Below are 18,293 nucleotides of genomic sequence, written 5' to 3'. Positions count from 1 at the left end.
AGGAGCCCTATAGTCGGAGGAGAAAGGTCATTGAATTCGTTGGTCTTTGCTCTCTCGTTTTTTTTTTTGTTCTAGCCCTAAGTTCTACTTTAATTATATTTTTATAGATTTTCTGGTGCAAACTGTATTTCATATGCATCGACTGAGCAAAAATCTAATGTCGATTCTCGATTTTTTTATCGATTCACGGATCGAATCAGAATAATCGATGCTCGATTTAATCGATTTAAAAACGGCAGCTCTAGTAAGTAATAAGCTGCAGGCTCTGACAATTTATTTGGTGAATTTTTTTATTTTCTTTTATTAACAATAAATAATCTGTGCACATGAAATGGTAATTCAATGTCGCGCATGCCTCAATACTAAAGACGCAGAATTTATACGCATGGAGTCCGATATATCAGATGGCTTCGATTTCTTTTCTTGCTTCAGTTTATGTACTCAGCTTGATGCCGGACTCTATGACGGATTGCCTGGTGTGCTTTGCACTAACTGCTCGCAAGATCTTCAAGTAGCTTTCAACTTTGTGCAAAATGCACGACAGGCTGACAGAATGCTGCGAGAAAGTTTGTCACAGAAATTAATGGCTGATGAATTGATTGAAACATTAGAGTCCGAATCTGGTGATGTATCAATGGAACCTTTGGAGGTAGTTGGAGACAGTGAAAGTGAGGATTGTGTGGTCGAGGAACTCTTGGATGAAGAACCTACATTAGATGAAGTTAACGAAGGGGGTGAAGAAGAAAATACCGCTGTAGAAATTATGGAGGTAAATTGAGCTTGCAAAAATCATGCACTCAATATATTTATGTATAATGTTAAAATTTCACAGATCGAAAAGGCAGAAGTAGAGATTTATGAAAACTCTTTAGAGGAAATAGAGCTCATTGAGAGTAAATACGAAGATGCTTCAGCAGTAGAAGATGTGCAAGAAAGGCTTGAACCACAAACAGACCCAGGGGAATGTTATCCTGAAGACGAAAATGATGATCAGTACCTAAGAGAATATCAAGAAAATGAACAGGAACAGATAAATATGGATTCGGTTACCAACGGTGCGAAATGGAAATGTATAGAATGTAAGCGAGTTTTATGCGGGGATGTGTCTTATGAAGGACACATGAATATGCATCGCTCATTACGTCCCTACAAATGTGCAATATGTCTTTGTGCGTTTCGTTGTAAAAATGCGTTAGAAAAACATGTGGAACTGCGCCACCGTACAGAAACGCCCATAGAAGAAATAGTGGAAGAATCGCCACGTAAGTTTGGTTAATTATTACAACGTTATCCCCATTTACATTGGCATAATTGTTTGAAAGCCATACATATTTACCTTACGTCCCAGCAAACAGCAATTGTGATAAATGTTCAAAAACATTTACAACGCCTGAGGAACTACAAGATCACCACGAATTAGTACATCCTGAAAGTTACCCTGTTCAGTGTCGACACTGCCCACTTATAGCTCCATTAACACGCTCTAAGTTGGTTGAGCATTATCGTATTGAACACCCAGCGGAATATCACATACATTTTCCTACGGTAGGAAGACCGCTGAATGATCCGATGAAGACGACTCCATGGCAATGTGAAGTGTGCAAGCGTTATATGCGATCAGAAGCAGCTTTGTGTGACCATCGACACAGTCATCAAAATGAGCGACCGCATGAATGTCAGTTTTGTTCGAAGCGTTTTGCTTCAACCAGTAATTTACGACAACATATGCGCGGTGTGCATGTTGAAGAATATGAGAAGCTTATAAATGAAACCGGTGATACCTGTATGCAATGTGAAATATGTAAGAAGCAGTTACTTCGGCGAAATTTCGAAAAGCATATGGCACTACATATTAGAAAAGAACGTGAGGCAAATGAGGCGCAAACTAAATTCCTTTGCGCGTACTGCTGTAAGTAAAAAAACCTAATATGTATGCATATGAAATTTTCTATGGCTACATACAGTGAACCAAATATTAACTGGGACGCGATATTTTAGCAAGTTTTTGGTGAATTTCTTTAGCTTATTTTAAGTTTATTATTTTTTTTTATGAAATTATAGCTGATTACTTGACAAACACGATATAAATCCATATTTATACAAAAATTATAAAAATTCTGCTAAATTTCTCACTTTCTAATGAGCATCTTTATAAAAAAATTTGGTATCAATGCAGTTTTCAGCCCATTCAATTTTACCGCTGTTTTTTTTTTTGCGGTGTTCCGAATTTTTTCCATATAAACAAATTGTCCAATATACTTTGTATGGACAAAATGCGTAACACCGCCAACAAACAAATTTCCAAAAATCAACGGTACTGCACTTTATCATATTAAAAATTAATGGGCTAGAAAACTGCATACCAAAATTTTTTCTAAAGATGCTCATTAAAAAGTCAGAAATTTGCAGAATTTTCATAATTCTTGCACAAAATCTGAAATTTGGATTTATATGGTGTTTGTCAGCGATATTTTCATAAAGAAAAAAATCCAAAACTTGCTAAAATGAAAATATGAGCGTTGTCTCCCAGTTTTTATTTGGTTCACTGTATATGTACAAAGGTAAATTATGTGTAAATTAATACGGTGTTCGCATGAAGCGATTTTTCAGGCAATTTTAGAGGCGATTTGTTGAATCAAAAGTTGGCTGCAACCCAACTTCATTGGAAGCGATTAGTTGAAAGGACGTTCACACCGGGCGATTTTTGCTTTCAACTAAAAGTTGCCTGTAAAATCGCCTCATGCGAACACCGTATTCGACGTATGTACATACATCTGTATTCCCTAATTCAATATGATCCAAGCCGTATATTAAGAAATACTTAATAGGCTACCTTTTTTAGAGTAACTTAGAAATATTCGCTTTGTTAATTGATAAGGTTTGTATTTCTAAAACGCATTGTCTTTTTACCCGACTTAAAAAAATGGAGAAGGTTATCAACTCGTCGGAAGATATTCGTTTTTTTATGTATGTGATCGCATAACTTTGGACCAAGAACGTTAACCGATTTGTACAATTCTTTTTTTCAAAGGAAAGGTGTTACCTCACAGATGGTCACATACAAATTTGATTTAGATCCCATCATGCGATCATGAAGAAATCAACGATAATCTTAAAATTTTATATCAGAATGGAAGTCGGTTTGTTTTGTATTACTTGTTCTATTTACATATCGTCCCTAGACACGAGTGAAGGCACGAGCTCAAAAATTTACCGCGAAAAAAAAAGACTCATAAAACAAAACTTCGGCGAAGAAGGACCTACATATTTGACGGCGAAGAAAGACGCGGAAACTTATTTTCGCGGTCAACTATGTTTGCGGGTGTAACAGTATATAAATTCTCCAAAGAGTTTTGGGGGAATGATGCTGAAGTAACAGTCCTTGGCAAGGTATAAATCTATGTATACGCGTTTTTCTTCGCCGTCAATTAGTATTAGGAGTCTTTCTTCGCCGAAGTTTTTACTACGCGTATTTTTTCGTACATTTTCCTAGGTCCTTTTTCGCCGTCAAAACACTTCCGCGTCTTTATTCATGTCTCGAGACGATATGTTCAATCTGAATGCAAAATGGCTTATAATGCTATGAAAATTAAAATAGCACTACCTCTACTACATATTTTTTAAACCCGAATACAGTTTTCCAAAGTTCAAATTATGGGTGCTTTTCAAACGTCAAAATACAAAGCATCAGTCCCTTATTTCCAAACCAAAACTAGAAGAAAAAATCTAACTTCCGCAACATATGTGAAAACTAGCATCTAACCGTGATTGCGCACATTTGGCATTACAATCTGCTAAGGTTTAGAAACAAAAGAGACTGATTACTCGGATTGAGAGCTGTATTTTGTTACATTTCCTCGCCTTTTATCTGGCACTAACTATAAGCTATAGTACAAAAACAAAATTTAAAAGTAAGGAGAAAAAGTAGCCCTGTTATTTTGTTGTTCGCACATGTAAAATGTCTTTTTGGTTGGAGGTATAATAACAGGGCCACTAAAATTTTACTTCACTTAAAACTTAACTAAAAAGTGTTCAAAATTTGTTTACCTGAAAAAATATTTGCGAAGGTGAATGATCATTTGTAAATTTAGTTAAAATACTGTTTTGAAAAATCGTTCGTAAATACATATTGACCAAAATTCGTTACTAAATACATCAAATATAGAAACCTTTATTAAGAAGGAAATTTTCTATGAAAGAATATGTATATATAAATATTCAATATTTTTCCCAGCGCGCGAGTGTAAAAACCAAAAATCTCTCACCCAACACGAGAAAATGCACCAAGGTGCATCGTCGGATGTCATTTATATTTGCGCCGATTGCGATCGCTCCTATGCCACACAACATTTGTTGCAGCAACATCGCAAGCAGGCTCACAAGGAGCGAGATAATTTCTGCCCCATCTGTGGTAATGGCTTCAAGCTTAAAAACCAATTGGTCAATCATATGAAATTGCACTTGGAAAAGAATATAAAATGCCCGCATTGTGAGAAATGTTATGCGCGTAAGTTCGATCTAGATGTACACATGCGCACTCATACTGGAGAGCTACCATTTGCCTGCCATCTTTGCGAAAAGCGTTTTGCCATTAAGGTACGACTCACCTACCATTTACAGAAGCACTATGGCATCAAGCATCGCTGCAAAGATTGTGATGCGGAATTCAATTCAAAACAAAAACTAAAAGCACACACCTATAAACACACCGGAATGCCATATCGCTGCGAGAGATGCAATGGCCATGGCTTTGCGAATCGGGATGTGTAAGTAGTGGTGAAAAAAAACGATCCTAGCAATGTTTTCTTGATTTCATTTTATTTTACTTTTATTCCAGTTTTAAGAGGCATTTACAGCGTGTGCACTGCACCAGTATGAGCGATGAGGAGCTTGTTGCAATGTTTCAGCAAAATACTGGCAAATCGACACGTATACGACGCGTTGACCTTTACGAAGAGCATGTGGACAGAGAACCTATGAAGGAGGCTACTGAGGAAGACGGGACTTTAATCAATGCAGATGATATTGCACTAGAATCCGAAGTGATTCACAGCTGAAAATATTGTCGGATAGTTACATGATGTTGAATATGCATATATGTATATGTAAAAAAAAAACTACGAAATTATCAAAAATAAAACTCTGTAGAGCCGTGAGAATGATGAATCGGAATTGTTTTATGTTACAGATATTACTTTCTAACTTAAGATTAATTTGAATAGTTTTAGACAAGCGATACATTTAAATCAGTTCGCCTGCTAAAATTTATCAAGTTTGCATACTATAAAATCGCAACAATTATGAAAATTCCCGATTAAAAATTGCAGCTCGTGAGTTTTCGAATACAAAATCACTCAGTGTGCATGAGCACAACGTTCATCTAGTCAAATTGGAAGAACCGAAATACGAATGCGGCATATGTAAGCGCAAATGCTATCAGCAAAAAGATCTTAGTTCTCATATGCAGCGAGTGCACCTGGCGGAACGCAAGCACGTTTGCAACATATGCGGTAATGCATTTAAGAGCGGCTGGCAATTGACCGCACACAAGATGTTGCATGACGAAGACAAGTCTTTTGAGTGTTTTCACTGTCAACGTAAATATACTCGACAAGCTGATTTAAATGTGCATATACGCACGCACACCGGAGAACTGCCGTACGCTTGTCACTTATGTGATAAACGTTTTGCAATTAAAGTGCGGCTAACATACCACCTGCAACGGCATGAGGGCGTCAAGCATCCGTGCACCTATTGTGGTATTCTGTACGATAATCGCAATCAACTGAAGGAACATCTTTTCAAACACACCGGCATGCCCTATCGCTGCGAATTGTGTCCCGATGTTGGATTCACCCGCCGCTTACGGTAAAAGACCTATAATTAAATTTATTTATTCGTGCAATATTTTTATATTTTTTTTTGCACTTTTAGATTTGCAAACCATATGCAGCGCGCACATAATCTGAATTTGAGTGCAGATGAATTGGCCGCCGTTTTTGCCAAGTATACGGGGAAGGCGATACATTTCAACTCCACCTTCAAGGCGCAGGACAACGAAGACTCGCAGACATTAGCCGACTTCATTGTAGATGAAACTAAAGATTCATGAAGAAATTAAGTATAAATGTAACATGCTAAAACAATTTTAAGATTAGTACATATGTACATACATATAGTGTGTGATTTTTCAGCACCAGCATTTGTGCTTGGGTGTAGAAATGATGTTCCTAAGAAATGAGGTGGACCTTAGGTAGAGCTGCGTACTGCAAAGTTGGTAAATGTCTCCACCGTGTGATATACTGGTTTTGCTGGCATCAGCTGATCGCTATCGACTACAATGTGCAGGTGTGCACTGTATGCGCAGACCTTTGCTGGCTATTGTGATGTGAATAGGGTAGGGGACAAGCCCCGGGCGAACCCTTCCTTACAACTTTAAGAAAATGTATTTTTTGTTGCAGAAAACAAGCTCATTTTTCCAAAATATCAGCCAAATTGCGTAGAGCAAAAACATATTGGCTCTTTGCAACCGACTTCAAAAAAGCAGGACATATTGACCGGATAACCTCGGACCACGTAAACCGTTTTCTTTTTTATCGGAAAGGTTGTACCTCAAGGGTGGTCCCATACTAACTTGGTTTAGTTTCGATTCACCTTTATTTTGATTGTCTCTTCGACAGTCGTCCGTTAAGTTAAGTCGTGAATACAAACATTAACGACAAACTTCAACGCGTTGTCAATACTTTTTAATTTCGAAAGGATAATAGGATTATGTCATTGGTTGCCTCATAACACCAATGAAAATCCCAATTTTCGTCTTACAGGATCAGAATGATTAACGGTACTCCAAAATTTTTATTTGAGCATTGAAGTCGGTTGTATTTTTTGTTTTGAAATTACCCGTTTTAACCACTACAATAGTCAAATTTGTTTAATATACAAATTTAAACAGCATTAATACTCATTTAAAGCAACATTTTCTTCGTTGATGTTGTCTTCCTCCATAAGCAAACCTGCAGAATTCTTAACACGAGGGTATCGACCTGTATGCTCTTTGAACATATCGCTCAATTCGTCCTCTGACATAGTCATACCATGCACGCTCAGCAAGTGTTTTGTAAAACTGCAATATGTAACATTTAGATGTATAATTGTCATCGGTTTTTTTTTTTTTTAAATGCTTACTAAATTCGTCTCGGTGTGGCATAATCGCAAACAGGGCATCTATATGGCATGCCTTTATGCTTATACATATGCACTTTCAATTGTCCAATGTGATTGAACTCCTCACCACATTCCTCGCACTTCCTTTTGAAGCCAGCGTGTTGCTGTAGATGATATTTAAGGTATATTTTAATTTTAAAACGACGATCACACAGATGACAAGCGTATGGCGTCTCCCCCGTATGACTGCGCATATGTATATTCAGTACACTATTGGACGTAAAAGCCTTTTCACATACAGTACATGGGAAGTTGCGCTTCTTGTGTAGAAGCTTGTGCACGCAAAGTTGGGCATTATTTTTGAAGGAATCACCACAAATATCACAAACGCTTTTGCGCTCTGTCACATGAACTGTTCTCATATGATTTTTTATATAAGCTCGATAAAACTTCTTATGACAAATCGGGCATTCTTCCTTATTTTTCGATGCTTCACTCGAGTGGACTGTCATTTCATGTGTTTGTACAGCACGCGGCGATGATAGTTGTCTGGCTGAAATATAAATTATTCAAAATAGAGTTGGACGGATTACTTCTTTTGGGTGAACCGTTCAGTTGTAGTTTGTTCACCTTAGTGAACTAGTTCTTCAGTTCATATAGTTCAATTGACGACTACATTTACATATCGACACCTCAGTGGAAGATCGACCTATGTCGGCAGCCAGTTCGAAAACGGCCTATCTCAACATATTTTTAGTTGAGATAGGGGGTTTTTAAACCAAATTCTGAAATAGGGCGTTCTTGAAACGTTTTCTGAGATAAGGCGTTTTCGAACAGGCAGCTGAGATAGGTCGATATCTTCCACTCTTTTTACTATCATACATATTACATTCAAAAGGAAAGCTTTGGTAATTTGAATTTACATACATAAAAAACGTATGTACCTTCATAAATATGTTTTCGTACAAATAAAATACAAATAAACGAGTTCCTACATACAACAAAAGCTTAAGCAAATTCATGGAATGTTTATAGGCTAAAAGTATTAGGCATGATAAAAATATAGTAAGGTAGAACCGCTGAGAGGCACTTTTAAAATTCTTGACGTTTCCAAACAATTTAATTTTTAAACTTACTCACACACACAATTTCATTTTCAATCTCAAGCAACAACAATTTCGAACAATTTAAATTTTTTATTTTCACTTTTATATGATTTTAAAATGTTGGCAAACTTCAAAAAAAAATCATGGCCGACAAATTGAGAGAACGGTTATACCTTGCTGTGTTTTTATCATGGTATTAGGCACCAATATATGATGATTTAAAATTGTTTTTGTTTATTTTATGTTTAATATTTTTTTATAAAAGCCTAGCTCACTGTCTAATAAAGAACATATTAATCCAAATTCCAAACTTTGTGTGGAAAATATGCGAACTTTCACCTAACTCCAAACTTTTTAATCAGAATCTTTTGAAAAAGAAATTGGTATGCAGTTTTGTAGCTCATTAAGTTTTAGTATAATAATTACAAGTTTCGAGGTTGCTAAAAAATCCCGTTAACTTTTTATGATTTTTTTCGCTGACGCTGTCACGCATTTTCTTTCATAAAAAGTATGTTCGAATTTCTTTTATGGAGGAATATGCACAACACGTCTGCGAAAAAAAATTATTAAAAACCAAAGGAAGTAACTTGAAACTTGCACTTTATTATACTAAAATTTAATGGGCTACAAAACTGCATATAAATTTTTTTCTAAAGATCCTGAATAAAGAGTTTGAAATTTTGGTGAAGATTCTCAGAATTTTTATATTTTCTGCACAAAGTTTGGAATTTGGATTTATATGTTCTTTGTTAGACAGTGAGCTAGGCTTTTATAGAAAACATTAAACATTGAATAAACAAACAAAAAATTGTAAATCATTGGTGTGCCTAATACTTTTGGCCAAGGCTGTAGGCATGTACGATATGTAAACACTTACAAATGTATTGCTGTCCAAAAACATTAAATTAGAGAGCTTGCTCTACGCCAGTTTAATATTTTCCCTGCACCAGAAAAAAATCGTTCAGAAAGAACTGTAGCAGCAACAAAGCAAAGGCGTTTTAAACTGTATTTATAAAGATGGGTTTTTACGTCATACGTTCGTGCCAAAAATATTTGGAGATAAGAGAATTTTAAAGTACCAGTAACCAAGATTTGAGTGTAATTAAACTGCAGAAACAGTTGAAAAAAATAAATAAATCAAGACCTCCGCGGCAACCACCAAATTTCAGTTGCCAATATAACTCAGTTGCCATTGGCCACGCAACTGAAGCTCAGTTGCTATCCATAATCGACCTATAAATATTAAGAGCACTTGAAAAAAATCACCGTTTCGGTAAAATATAAAAAAAAAAAAATAATGTCCTAAACGCTAATCATGGCATTGAAGCTAAATTTGTTTACGAATTAATATACCCATGGAGAAAATGAACAAATTTGTAGGTTTCAACTTACGGCAATAAGAACAAAGGTATGTTCTTTTATTTTTGGTTATTGCATCCTGTTCGCTGCAGTCACTATCACTTTCTGAATCCTTCGCAGAACTACCACAATTTGAAGATGTAGTAGTAATATTCACTCGGTTTTCATATTTTCCCCTTTTATCAGTCGTTTCTTTGGTGGCTCCTCTTTTAAAGCGCATGCTACTTATTTTTAAATCAGAAGGGGATTCTCCTTCATTTTCCGATTCTTTGTTTTGGTCATGATGCTCGTTCTTAAGATGCGCATGAAAATTTCTTTCGAAACTGAATTGTGCTGAACAATTTGTGCATTTATATGGCTTCTCCATTTCGACAGTTCCACCCAAACTTGGTTTCAAAATATCAGCCGTGTATTTGTGAATCCTTCTAATGTGGGCCATACAGGTTGTCTTTTTTGAGAAACGTACTGAACATACAGGGCAGTCAAATGTATGATTTTTTATATGTTCAACCAATTCAGGCATGGAAGCGAAGTCTTGATAGCAATAATTACATTCGTATAATTGGAGCGAGCGCATCACTCGCTTACGGGGAAAATATTTGAGGTATGGATTGTTGTGCTTCAGTTTGAAATGCTGGACTATTTGGCATCTTAATAAATGTTTGGGTTTCTTGCACCAAGGACACTGTATCGACGGTTCAGTGCCATGAACCAGCTTTTTGTGCCTCTGCAAATCTCTTGGCAGATCGTATACTTTTTGGCATTCCATGCATATTACTTCACCTATAAAAGAATAAATAATTAGTATGTTTTAAAAGAAGGTAAGTATTGTTAAACATAGCATAATTACTCTTATGAGCTTCAAAAATATGATTTTTCCACTCCTTTCTTGTTTTAAGAGAACATTCGCAAAATTCACATTGATATGGCCCCTTGTATCTCCTTCGAGCCTTTGCTTTTGTTTCTTTGATAAGCTGAGATCTATTGGCAATGTCGCTTACAATCTGGATATTGTTTGATTCTTCACTCGACGAAACAGCCAAGTTTTCGAATTTGATATCATCCATTGGTAAATCCAATTCAGGCTCAAATATAAATGTAGGTTTTAATTCGGTTACATTCTCTTGTATATCTTGGAATTCCACCACAGCTAAGGGATCCGCCGAACCCTCCACAGCAATCTGAATGAAATAGACAGAGAAGTCACATATATGATTATACGTAGATACATTAGGGTGGTCCAAAAATTCATATGAAGGGGAAAGTAATTTTAGTGCTCTCATCCCCTAGGATTGTTCTATACCGAAAAAAATTACACCCGTTTTTTTTTTATATTGCAATCAAAAAATATTTTGTTGTGGCTCAAAGTGCCCAAAGTTTTTTATGTACATATTTTATATGGAACTCCCCATTGCTCCCTATGCTCATGTGTGTAAGTATGTAATTTTGTGTACTCCCTTTGCCATTGTATGTCCTAGGAGGGGGGAGTAATCCCTTTTACCTCCTAAACAAGCATTTTGGGATACACTCAGAAATATGATCCCACAAACCTCATAAGGGAGCAAGACGGGAGTACTCCCATAAAAACCTCCCCTATATCTCCCAAAACGACAACAAGGGAGTGCACATAGAAAAACATCCCATATTCCTCCCGAACGAGCAATAAGGGAGTGCTCCCATAAGAGGCATCCCGAAAGCCTCCTGTACGAGCAATAAAAGAGCTTTTCCTTAACGAAAAGATATTGCTATTTATACATGTATTTAAGTTTTTAATCACATGTATGCATACAATATTATTTAAAAGATGTTAACAGATGCCAATAGGTACGGCAAATGCAGTAAAAGTCAATCAGAATAATAATAAAACGTTAAGATAACTACATGATTTCCTATGTGTCAGGTATGCTTGGGTGTTCTGGAGCTCACGCAAATAGGGAGAGTGTATAAACCTTTATTGTTTTAACCACGATAATGTGAAGGTTACTTTGCCCATCTGAAATCTATCTATGTCACTCAGTAAAAGCTCTGGACCAGCAGTATATGAACGTTAAAACCAGGGGGTCATACATAAGTGCTGATACTAATTTGCCAATCTGAAAAGTATTTAGCGGTATATAATACAATATTTAAGAAATTTAAAAAAAAGTTGCAATACATACCGACAGAACTTCAGTTAATGTGTGCTATCGACATTAAATTATTGCATCCTCTTTATATTGTTTCTATGTATGTATGTATGTATATGAAATATTTTCTATATTTTTCCTCATGATAAATTTTTCCAACACAATTTCTTTTGAACTAGGTGCCTATAGCTTCCCTATCAATCAAAATGAATACTCCTGGATAACTCTTTTAGGAGACATCGCTTTTTGCGCCTAAGCGAGTAATAACGGAGTACAAAACCGAAAAATCTCAGTTATTGCTCCGAAATCATTTCTCAGGGAGTATTCTTTTATTACTCACTTGGCATATCTCCCGTTTGGCTCCTAAACGAGTAATAAAGGAGTACAAAATCGACAAATCAAAATCATGCCTCTGGGACTATTCTTTTGTTGCTCACTTAGAAGATCTCGGATTTGACTCCTAAGCGAGTTATAAAGGTCAAAACCGAAAAATCTCCTATTGCTCCGAAATCAGGCCAAAGGGAGTACTCTTCTATTCCTCACATTGGGAGATCTCCCTTCAAGTTCTAGTGGGATTTTTCGCGGAAATATTTTAGAATTTTTGAAAATCAATAGTGTTTAATATTAGCGATTTTTATGGGTCCCTTATTACATTTTATAGTTCCAATAAAAAAAAACAGGTATACTTTTTTCGATATAGAATAATCTAAGGGGGTGAGAGCGTTAAAATTCCAATATTACCTTTTTAGAAAGGTCGTATCTCACATCGTCGGTGAAATGCAGAAAACACTTTGGTGGACTGAAATGATGAAATGCATCATAATCAATCAAAAAATGAATTTTGAATTTTTAGTTAGTTACAGCTTTTTGTATTACAGCGACGATGTGAGATACATACATACATATGTACATACATATATCAACGTAATAAAATGTAGTTATCTAAATACGTACATACCTCTAGCTGTTCATTATAAATTTGTTCTAATTTTAGTTCATGTACAGTGCATAGTCTTTTTAGTTCATCATTTGATTTGTGAGCTTTTTGCCTAAAGTTAAAGAATATTTGGACATCTTGGACACACCGTGAGCACAGAGATCTTGGCAGATTGTCGCCGTCTGTGGCGTGAAGCTGGGTGCATGCGTTAAAGTAGTCGTAAAGCGTCTTACCATCCCCCTGCGTAGATAGGCTCATTTCCGTGAATTCACCATCGGTGTCCATGCACGCACGGCATTGCATTTTGTCAAGTTTTTCTCACTTATTTATAACCTATTTTTAATCTTATTGCCCCAAAAATGGCAAGGATAGGGATGCAATAAATACACCTTGGATGAAACGATACGAGTTCGATAGCAAGTAATTTTGGTATCGATACTTTTGAACCAAGTACTGAGTAGGTATCGACATGGCGCACTTAAAAGCTAATAAAACATCTTTCTCGCTTTATTTTCTGACATTCGGCTGCCTTATATTTAGTAAAATTTTTTAGGCAAATGTTCAAATGAGGCAGTGTCAAAATCTTTCTTCTTACTCTAATATTTCACCTGGTATAATTCCAGCATCGGTATCGGAAAAAATACTCGCAACCCTGCAAGAAATGGCAGACCATATCGAAAAAATACTATCGATTGTACACTCCCATACATAAGGTGCATTCTTTTGCAACCAAGCTACAAAAGAACACTGTTGTTGTTTAGGGCACTGTTAATTGCGTATACAATATTATTAAAATTATAAAGTTTTGCACGATATGTACATCTGCAATTTACATTTCGTGTTGGCTATAACTACAGAAACCACAACCTATGTGCAACCTTGTGCCAAACTCGACATAACCACCTCAGAGCAAACTAAGCAGCCGCCATTTAGTTTGCCAAACAAAAGTTTGTCAGCATAACACCGACCTTAAATGACGAAACACATGCAAAGCAACAACACAGGCTCGGCTACCGCTGACCGCTCGTTTTCGTCAGTCAACCAGTGTTGCCATGCAAATTCCCCATAATTCCCAATAATTGCGTGCATTTGATCAGCTGCTTATGCGTATTTTAAAGAGGAAAAAGGATGAGTCAAAGCAAATAAAGGCTGTTTATGCAAATAATCGAGCCCGTTTGTCAACTGTATTTAGGGAGTGCTTTTCAGTGCCAGTTTAAAATTAGATTACGTAAATTGCGTCTATATTGAATAGCTGGGCAGACATTCGATTGGCTAATCTTAGTTTAAACCAATCAGCTCGCGCATTTACACTTAAGCCATGCACTGGAAAACGCTCTAAATGTATATCAAATTAAAGCTAAGAACTTGCACTTTCTAAATAATATAAATGTTTTTCTCCTTGATTATGCACTTTTTCCAAAAAAGGTTATTTTCTGAGAAAATTATAAATATATAAAAATTTTGATTTTTAATATTTTTGGCTTAAATATATAAACAAGAATACATGTTTTATATATCGACTTCAAGATAAATTAATTGTCTTTATTTAGACATCATTACCTTTATAATCGGCTACGTAGTTTATTAATATTCTAAAATATCACAAAATTTTTTTAACCTCATATCTTTAATATTCAACTGCGCCAAATAATCTTTATATAGTTGAAATCAGCGTAGAGAACTATCGATCTGCATTTTGTACTTTTTCCATAGCTGAATGGTTGGTTATCTTGATGTATGCCCAAATAATCGAGTCTTGTTTGTCAACCGTATTTGTGGCTAGGGATGTAACCATGAAAACAACCCATTATTGACAAAACCAAGTTAAGTTTATTAAAATAAATAATCTTCCGTTATTCTACTTAGGTCATAACTTTTAATATTAGTTTAATAATTCCTCTTGCTCCATATTCTGCGCCCCGGATTGCAATTCCTCCAGAGTTTTAACGTGGGGATTCCGACCAGTATTTGCCTTGAACATCGCACAATATTCATCCGGAGTCATTGTCATATCGTGCATTCGCAATAAATGATTCCTAAATCTGAAATATTTCAGTTACAATAAATTAAATAATATTACGAAACAGGAATTTTCAACTTCTTACACATCACGTTGTGCGCAAGCATAACTACACACTGAACACCTATAGGGCATGCCGGTGTGTTTATAAGAATGTATTTTCAATTGCTTGACGTGATTAAACTCTTTTCCGCACTCTTTGCATTTTCGTTTAATTCCAGCGTGCCGCTGCAAGTGATAGTTGAGTCGAACTTTGATTTTAAAACGTCGATCACATATATGACATGCGTACGGTTCTTCTCCAGTGTGACTACGCATGTGTACTTTAAGTTCATTTGAGCGTATGAACTTTTTTGTACATATAGTGCATGGAAATTTGCGCTCTAAATGCAATCGTTTATGGTAGTGAAGCAACACGTTACTTCTAAACGAATCGCCACAAAAATCACAGATAAACTTTCGCTCTGAAGCATGAACATTGTCAATATGATGTTTAAGATAATTTGGATCGACTTCTTTCTGACATATTGGACACTCCTTTGGTTCGGGCTTTTCTCGCAGATGAATCTTCTTTTCATGCAACTTAACCGAAGTTCCAGAATTAAATTCTCGGGCTGTAAACGTCAAACAAATCAAAAGCAAAGAATTATTCAGTGATTTTTTCTTAAATAAGTAGTACATATGTACATATGCATAAAAATGTACTTGCATACGCGATGGCGATTTATTTCTGTGGTCATAAGCAATAACCACCTAGTCAACTTAAGAAAGAATTGAGTTATATATGCTATCGTATTCTCCAACTACTATTCCATGTGCATGTGAAGTTCCCATCTCGCCAGCTAGGCTACTTAAAAAGTTATAGACGAACATATTTTGGTTTCCCCATAAGGTTAACATTACAATCCAAATGTTTAAAATGTTTTTTCTCGAATTCAGATTTTTCGACTTAGGCGGTTATCGCGTATGACCACAGATTCATAAGCTTCAATTTCATAATGTATTTTAAATTGATTAAATCTGATTTATCGAATTATTTGATTTGATTATTAAGGTGGCTTAAATTCGATCTCTACTTACGGCAAAATGAACAAAGGTATTTTCTTTTTCTGTTCAGAGCATAAATGTGTCGTTTTTCATGATATTTTATTCGATTACCGGGTATTTCCTTATTGCAAAATTTACATCTAATTAGTTCACTGTTTTCAGTATTCTCGTTTTCCACTTTTTCAGTACCGATATTACTGCTTGCATTTATATGGCCTTCAGCTGTTGTTGCGCTGTCGGGGTGCTTCCGCCTCTTGTGACAATAGACGGCGCTATGGCTTTTGAAGCACATATTACAGATTGGACAGTTATACGGTTTATCCTCTTCATCGTCTTCGGCATGCTTTTTAATACTTTGAATATGTTTACGTTTCATATGATCTTTAAAAGATCTTTTCTGATTGAACTGTCTTGAACATAAGGAACATTTAAATGGCTTATTTTCCTCCTCCTCAGGCTTTTTAATGATCTGATTATGTTTACGTTTCATATGATCACGAAAAGATCTTTGCTGTTTGAACTGCGTGGAACATATGGAACATTGAAAGGGCTTATTTTTGTCTTTCTCCTCAGAAGTTATAGCTTTTAAACTATTTATAGAATGATTGTGTTTACGTTTAACATGTGCCCTGAAAGTGCCATATTTTTTAAATCTCTTCGAGCATAATGGGCAATCAAATGTGTGCTCTTGAATGTGATCGGCTAGCTCGAGAACGGATGAGAAGTATTTCTCACAATGCTCACAACGAAACGAGGTATTCTCACCAGAACCACGATCACCTATTTCATTTCCCGGAAAATATTTGGAATAGGAATTGCTGTGCTTGGACCGCAAATGTTTATTAAAGACCTCTCTTGGGTGATACTCTTTGCACCAGGGGCATTGCATTGGTGATTCAGTTGCATGAACAAGAGATTCGTGCAGTTGTAGCTCTTTGGGAAAGTCAAAGAACTTTGGACATTTAATGCAGATAATATGCGCTACAAAGAGAAATTACTGTATCCACTTAACCAGATTCAGATATGATTGGAAACTTAAATGTGACAAACGTTATGATTGATTAAAAAGAAAAACTTACGCTTATGCATGTCAAAAATATGATTTTTTAGCTCCTTTTTTGTAGTGTATATGCAATCACATAAATTACAAGGATGCGTCACTCTGTCTCTCAATACTTCACTATCACCCCTTTCGTCACCTTGTGATTCTTGACATAATTCCTCAGGATTCTCAAATTTAATGTCTATCGTAGGTATATCTAGTTCAGGTATACTCATTAACGATTCAATAGCAACAGGGCTTGGTTGTATCGTAGCTAAGGGATCATTTGTGCATTCCACAGCATCCTAATGAAAGCATTTTGACTTTATTAAATTATAATTTTTAAACAAATACAAAATGTGTATTTCATACTTGCGGTTGCTCAGTGTTGGCATAAATCATTTCAGGCTCAGTTTTTGGAAAAACTAAAATGTTCCTCAGTTCTTCATCAGAGCGACGAGCGATTTCCTTGAAATTATAGGCTGAACGCACAATTTGTGTGCAATTTAAGCATAATAGTTGTGGAAGATTGTCAGTGGATGTTGCATGGAGCTGTGTACAATCGTTAAAGTAATCGTACAATGTTTTCCCATCTGCCGATACGGCACTACTCATTTCCACACCCCCGACGCAGTCCATTTGCATACAGGCACGGCACTGCATGTTTGAACACCTTATTTTCACTTCAATACGAGGTTAAATAGCTTTTCCTTCAGTTTATAGCATAAGATCCTTCTCCAAAAAACTGAAACAAAAACATATTCAATTCTGGACCTTGGTATGTACTCTCCTCTAGTGTTTCTTTTTTCTTGATGTGTCACCTTAAATTGTAGCTTCATAATGGTTTTCCCTTATTAGTTTCGGGTAGATTAAATTGACAATCAACTGGTTTACTATTTATTTTCGCTGGAATATTTTTCGTAAAAAATTTCTAGACATTACAGACAGGAATGAAACGATACGAGTAAATACAAGTACATACTCGATACTTTTCGTTCGATACTAAGTAATTTTGGCATCGATATTTTTGAACCAAGTACCGAGTAGGTACCGAAAAAACAAATACTCGTATCGAAACCCGATACTAAGGCAAATTTTGGGAAATGTTTAGTTATTTGCACGTCGTTTTTGGGGTAAGAGGCGGTGGGGGAGGGGCGTTTCCCCCTAAATCCCCCCTCCTTCGAAAGGGGACAGCTCCCGCTTTACGAAAAGTCGCATCTCCCCCTTCGTGGCCTCCCACAGACCCCTGGGGAACCGTTTGAAAATGGACAGCATTTACCGAGGGAAATTGAGCAGTTTGAAGTGGAATATAACCCAACTAAGAGAATCTTTGGGGTTTTTAAATAAAAGAAGTTATCCCAAGGTGGTTATCAGGCGAAAGAAGGGGGGCTGAAAACCTTTCGCAGAGAGCACCTTTCTGCGTAGGCGGCCTTCGGCCGCACCTAGGGATTATAACCCTCAGGCAGTAGAATTCTCCTTTCTGTGTAGCCAA

General features: G+C 36.2%; 5 protein-coding genes across 5 annotated transcripts in view; 2 read left to right on the top strand and 3 right to left on the bottom strand.

Annotated features, from left to right (window-relative positions):
- The first annotated feature begins 255 nt into the window (after positions 1-255).
- LOC118733415 (zinc finger protein 93-like) lies at positions 256-5,166 on the top strand. The gene is made up of 5 exons (XM_036462790.1): positions 256-769; positions 833-1,262; positions 1,349-1,909; positions 4,235-4,766; positions 4,838-5,166. Exons 1-5 carry the CDS (start codon positions 332-334, stop codon positions 5,055-5,057), a joined length of 2,181 nt encoding a protein of 726 aa, XP_036318683.1. The 5' UTR covers positions 256-331; the 3' UTR covers positions 5,058-5,166.
- Positions 5,167-5,247: 81 nt separating this feature from the next.
- On the top strand, positions 5,248-6,179 carry LOC118733423 (zinc finger protein 557-like). The gene is made up of 2 exons (XM_036462805.1): positions 5,248-5,868; positions 5,935-6,179. The coding sequence occupies exons 1-2, from the start codon at positions 5,462-5,464 to the stop codon at positions 6,110-6,112; spliced, it is 585 nt and encodes a 194-aa protein (XP_036318698.1). The 5' UTR covers positions 5,248-5,461; the 3' UTR covers positions 6,113-6,179.
- Positions 6,180-6,835: 656 nt separating this feature from the next.
- On the bottom strand, positions 6,836-13,121 carry LOC118733416 (zinc finger protein 431-like). Its single transcript, XM_036462791.1, has 5 exons — positions 12,714-13,121; positions 10,480-10,810; positions 9,663-10,412; positions 7,186-7,717; positions 6,836-7,123 (listed from the first exon to the last, which is right to left on the bottom strand). The coding sequence occupies exons 1-5, from the start codon at positions 12,993-12,995 to the stop codon at positions 6,955-6,957; spliced, it is 2,064 nt and encodes a 687-aa protein (XP_036318684.1). The 5' UTR covers positions 12,996-13,121; the 3' UTR covers positions 6,836-6,954.
- A 1,378-nt stretch (positions 13,122-14,499) lies between these two features.
- LOC118752936 (zinc finger protein Xfin-like) overlaps positions 14,500-18,293 on the bottom strand; it is a 46,068-nt gene continuing 42,274 nt past the window's right edge. The window contains exons 8-12 of the mRNA XM_036487788.1: positions 17,174-17,353; positions 16,839-17,106; positions 15,793-16,740; positions 14,798-15,326; positions 14,500-14,734 (exon numbers count right to left, since the gene is read on the bottom strand). Of these exons, the coding sequence (XP_036343681.1) occupies positions 14,575-14,734; positions 14,798-15,326; positions 15,793-16,740; positions 16,839-17,106; positions 17,174-17,353 (2,085 nt within the window). The 3' untranslated portion in view covers positions 14,500-14,574. The remainder of the gene's footprint in view (positions 14,735-14,797; positions 15,327-15,792; positions 16,741-16,838; positions 17,107-17,173; positions 17,354-18,293) is intronic.
- Positions 17,038-17,933, bottom strand: LOC118733425. The gene is made up of 3 exons (XM_036462806.1): positions 17,623-17,933; positions 17,174-17,546; positions 17,038-17,124 (listed from the first exon to the last, which is right to left on the bottom strand). Exons 2-3 carry the CDS (start codon positions 17,462-17,464, stop codon positions 17,107-17,109), a joined length of 309 nt encoding a protein of 102 aa, XP_036318699.1. The 5' UTR covers positions 17,465-17,546; positions 17,623-17,933; the 3' UTR covers positions 17,038-17,106.

This window comes from Rhagoletis pomonella, unplaced genomic scaffold (assembly GCF_013731165.1).
Source record: "Rhagoletis pomonella isolate Grant_MI unplaced genomic scaffold, Rhpom_1.0 Rhpom_scaffold_00002, whole genome shotgun sequence".
Lineage (NCBI taxonomy): Eukaryota > Metazoa > Arthropoda > Insecta > Diptera > Tephritidae > Rhagoletis > Rhagoletis pomonella.
This window is presented reverse-complemented; position numbering and strand designations above follow the sequence as displayed.

Coding starts and splice junctions, on each gene's coding strand:
- LOC118733415 (XM_036462790.1), top strand. CDS start 332: ATGGTAATTCAATGTCGCGCATGCCTCAATACTAAAGACGCAGAATTT. Junction 770..832: donor CCGCTGTAGAAATTATGGAG/GTAAATTGAGCT, acceptor AAAATTTCACAG/ATCGAAAAGGCAGAAGTAGA. Junction 1,910..4,234: donor ATTCCTTTGCGCGTACTGCT/GTAAGTAAAAAA, acceptor TATTTTTCCCAG/CGCGCGAGTGTAAAAACCAA.
- LOC118733423 (XM_036462805.1), top strand. CDS start 5,462: ATGCAGCGAGTGCACCTGGCGGAACGCAAGCACGTTTGCAACATATGC. Junction 5,869..5,934: donor GGATTCACCCGCCGCTTACG/GTAAAAGACCTA, acceptor TTGCACTTTTAG/ATTTGCAAACCATATGCAGC.
- LOC118733416 (XM_036462791.1), bottom strand. CDS start 12,995: ATGCAATGCCGTGCGTGCATGGACACCGATGGTGAATTCACGGAAATG. Junction 10,413..10,479: donor TATTTTTGAAGCTCATAAGA/GTAATTATGCTA, acceptor ATTCTTTTATAG/GTGAAGTAATATGCATGGAA. Junction 7,718..9,662: donor ATACCTTTGTTCTTATTGCC/GTAAGTTGAAAC, acceptor TTTATATTTCAG/CCAGACAACTATCATCGCCG.
- LOC118733425 (XM_036462806.1), bottom strand. CDS start 17,464: ATGCAGTGCCGTGCCTGTATGCAAATGGACTGCGTCGGGGGTGTGGAA.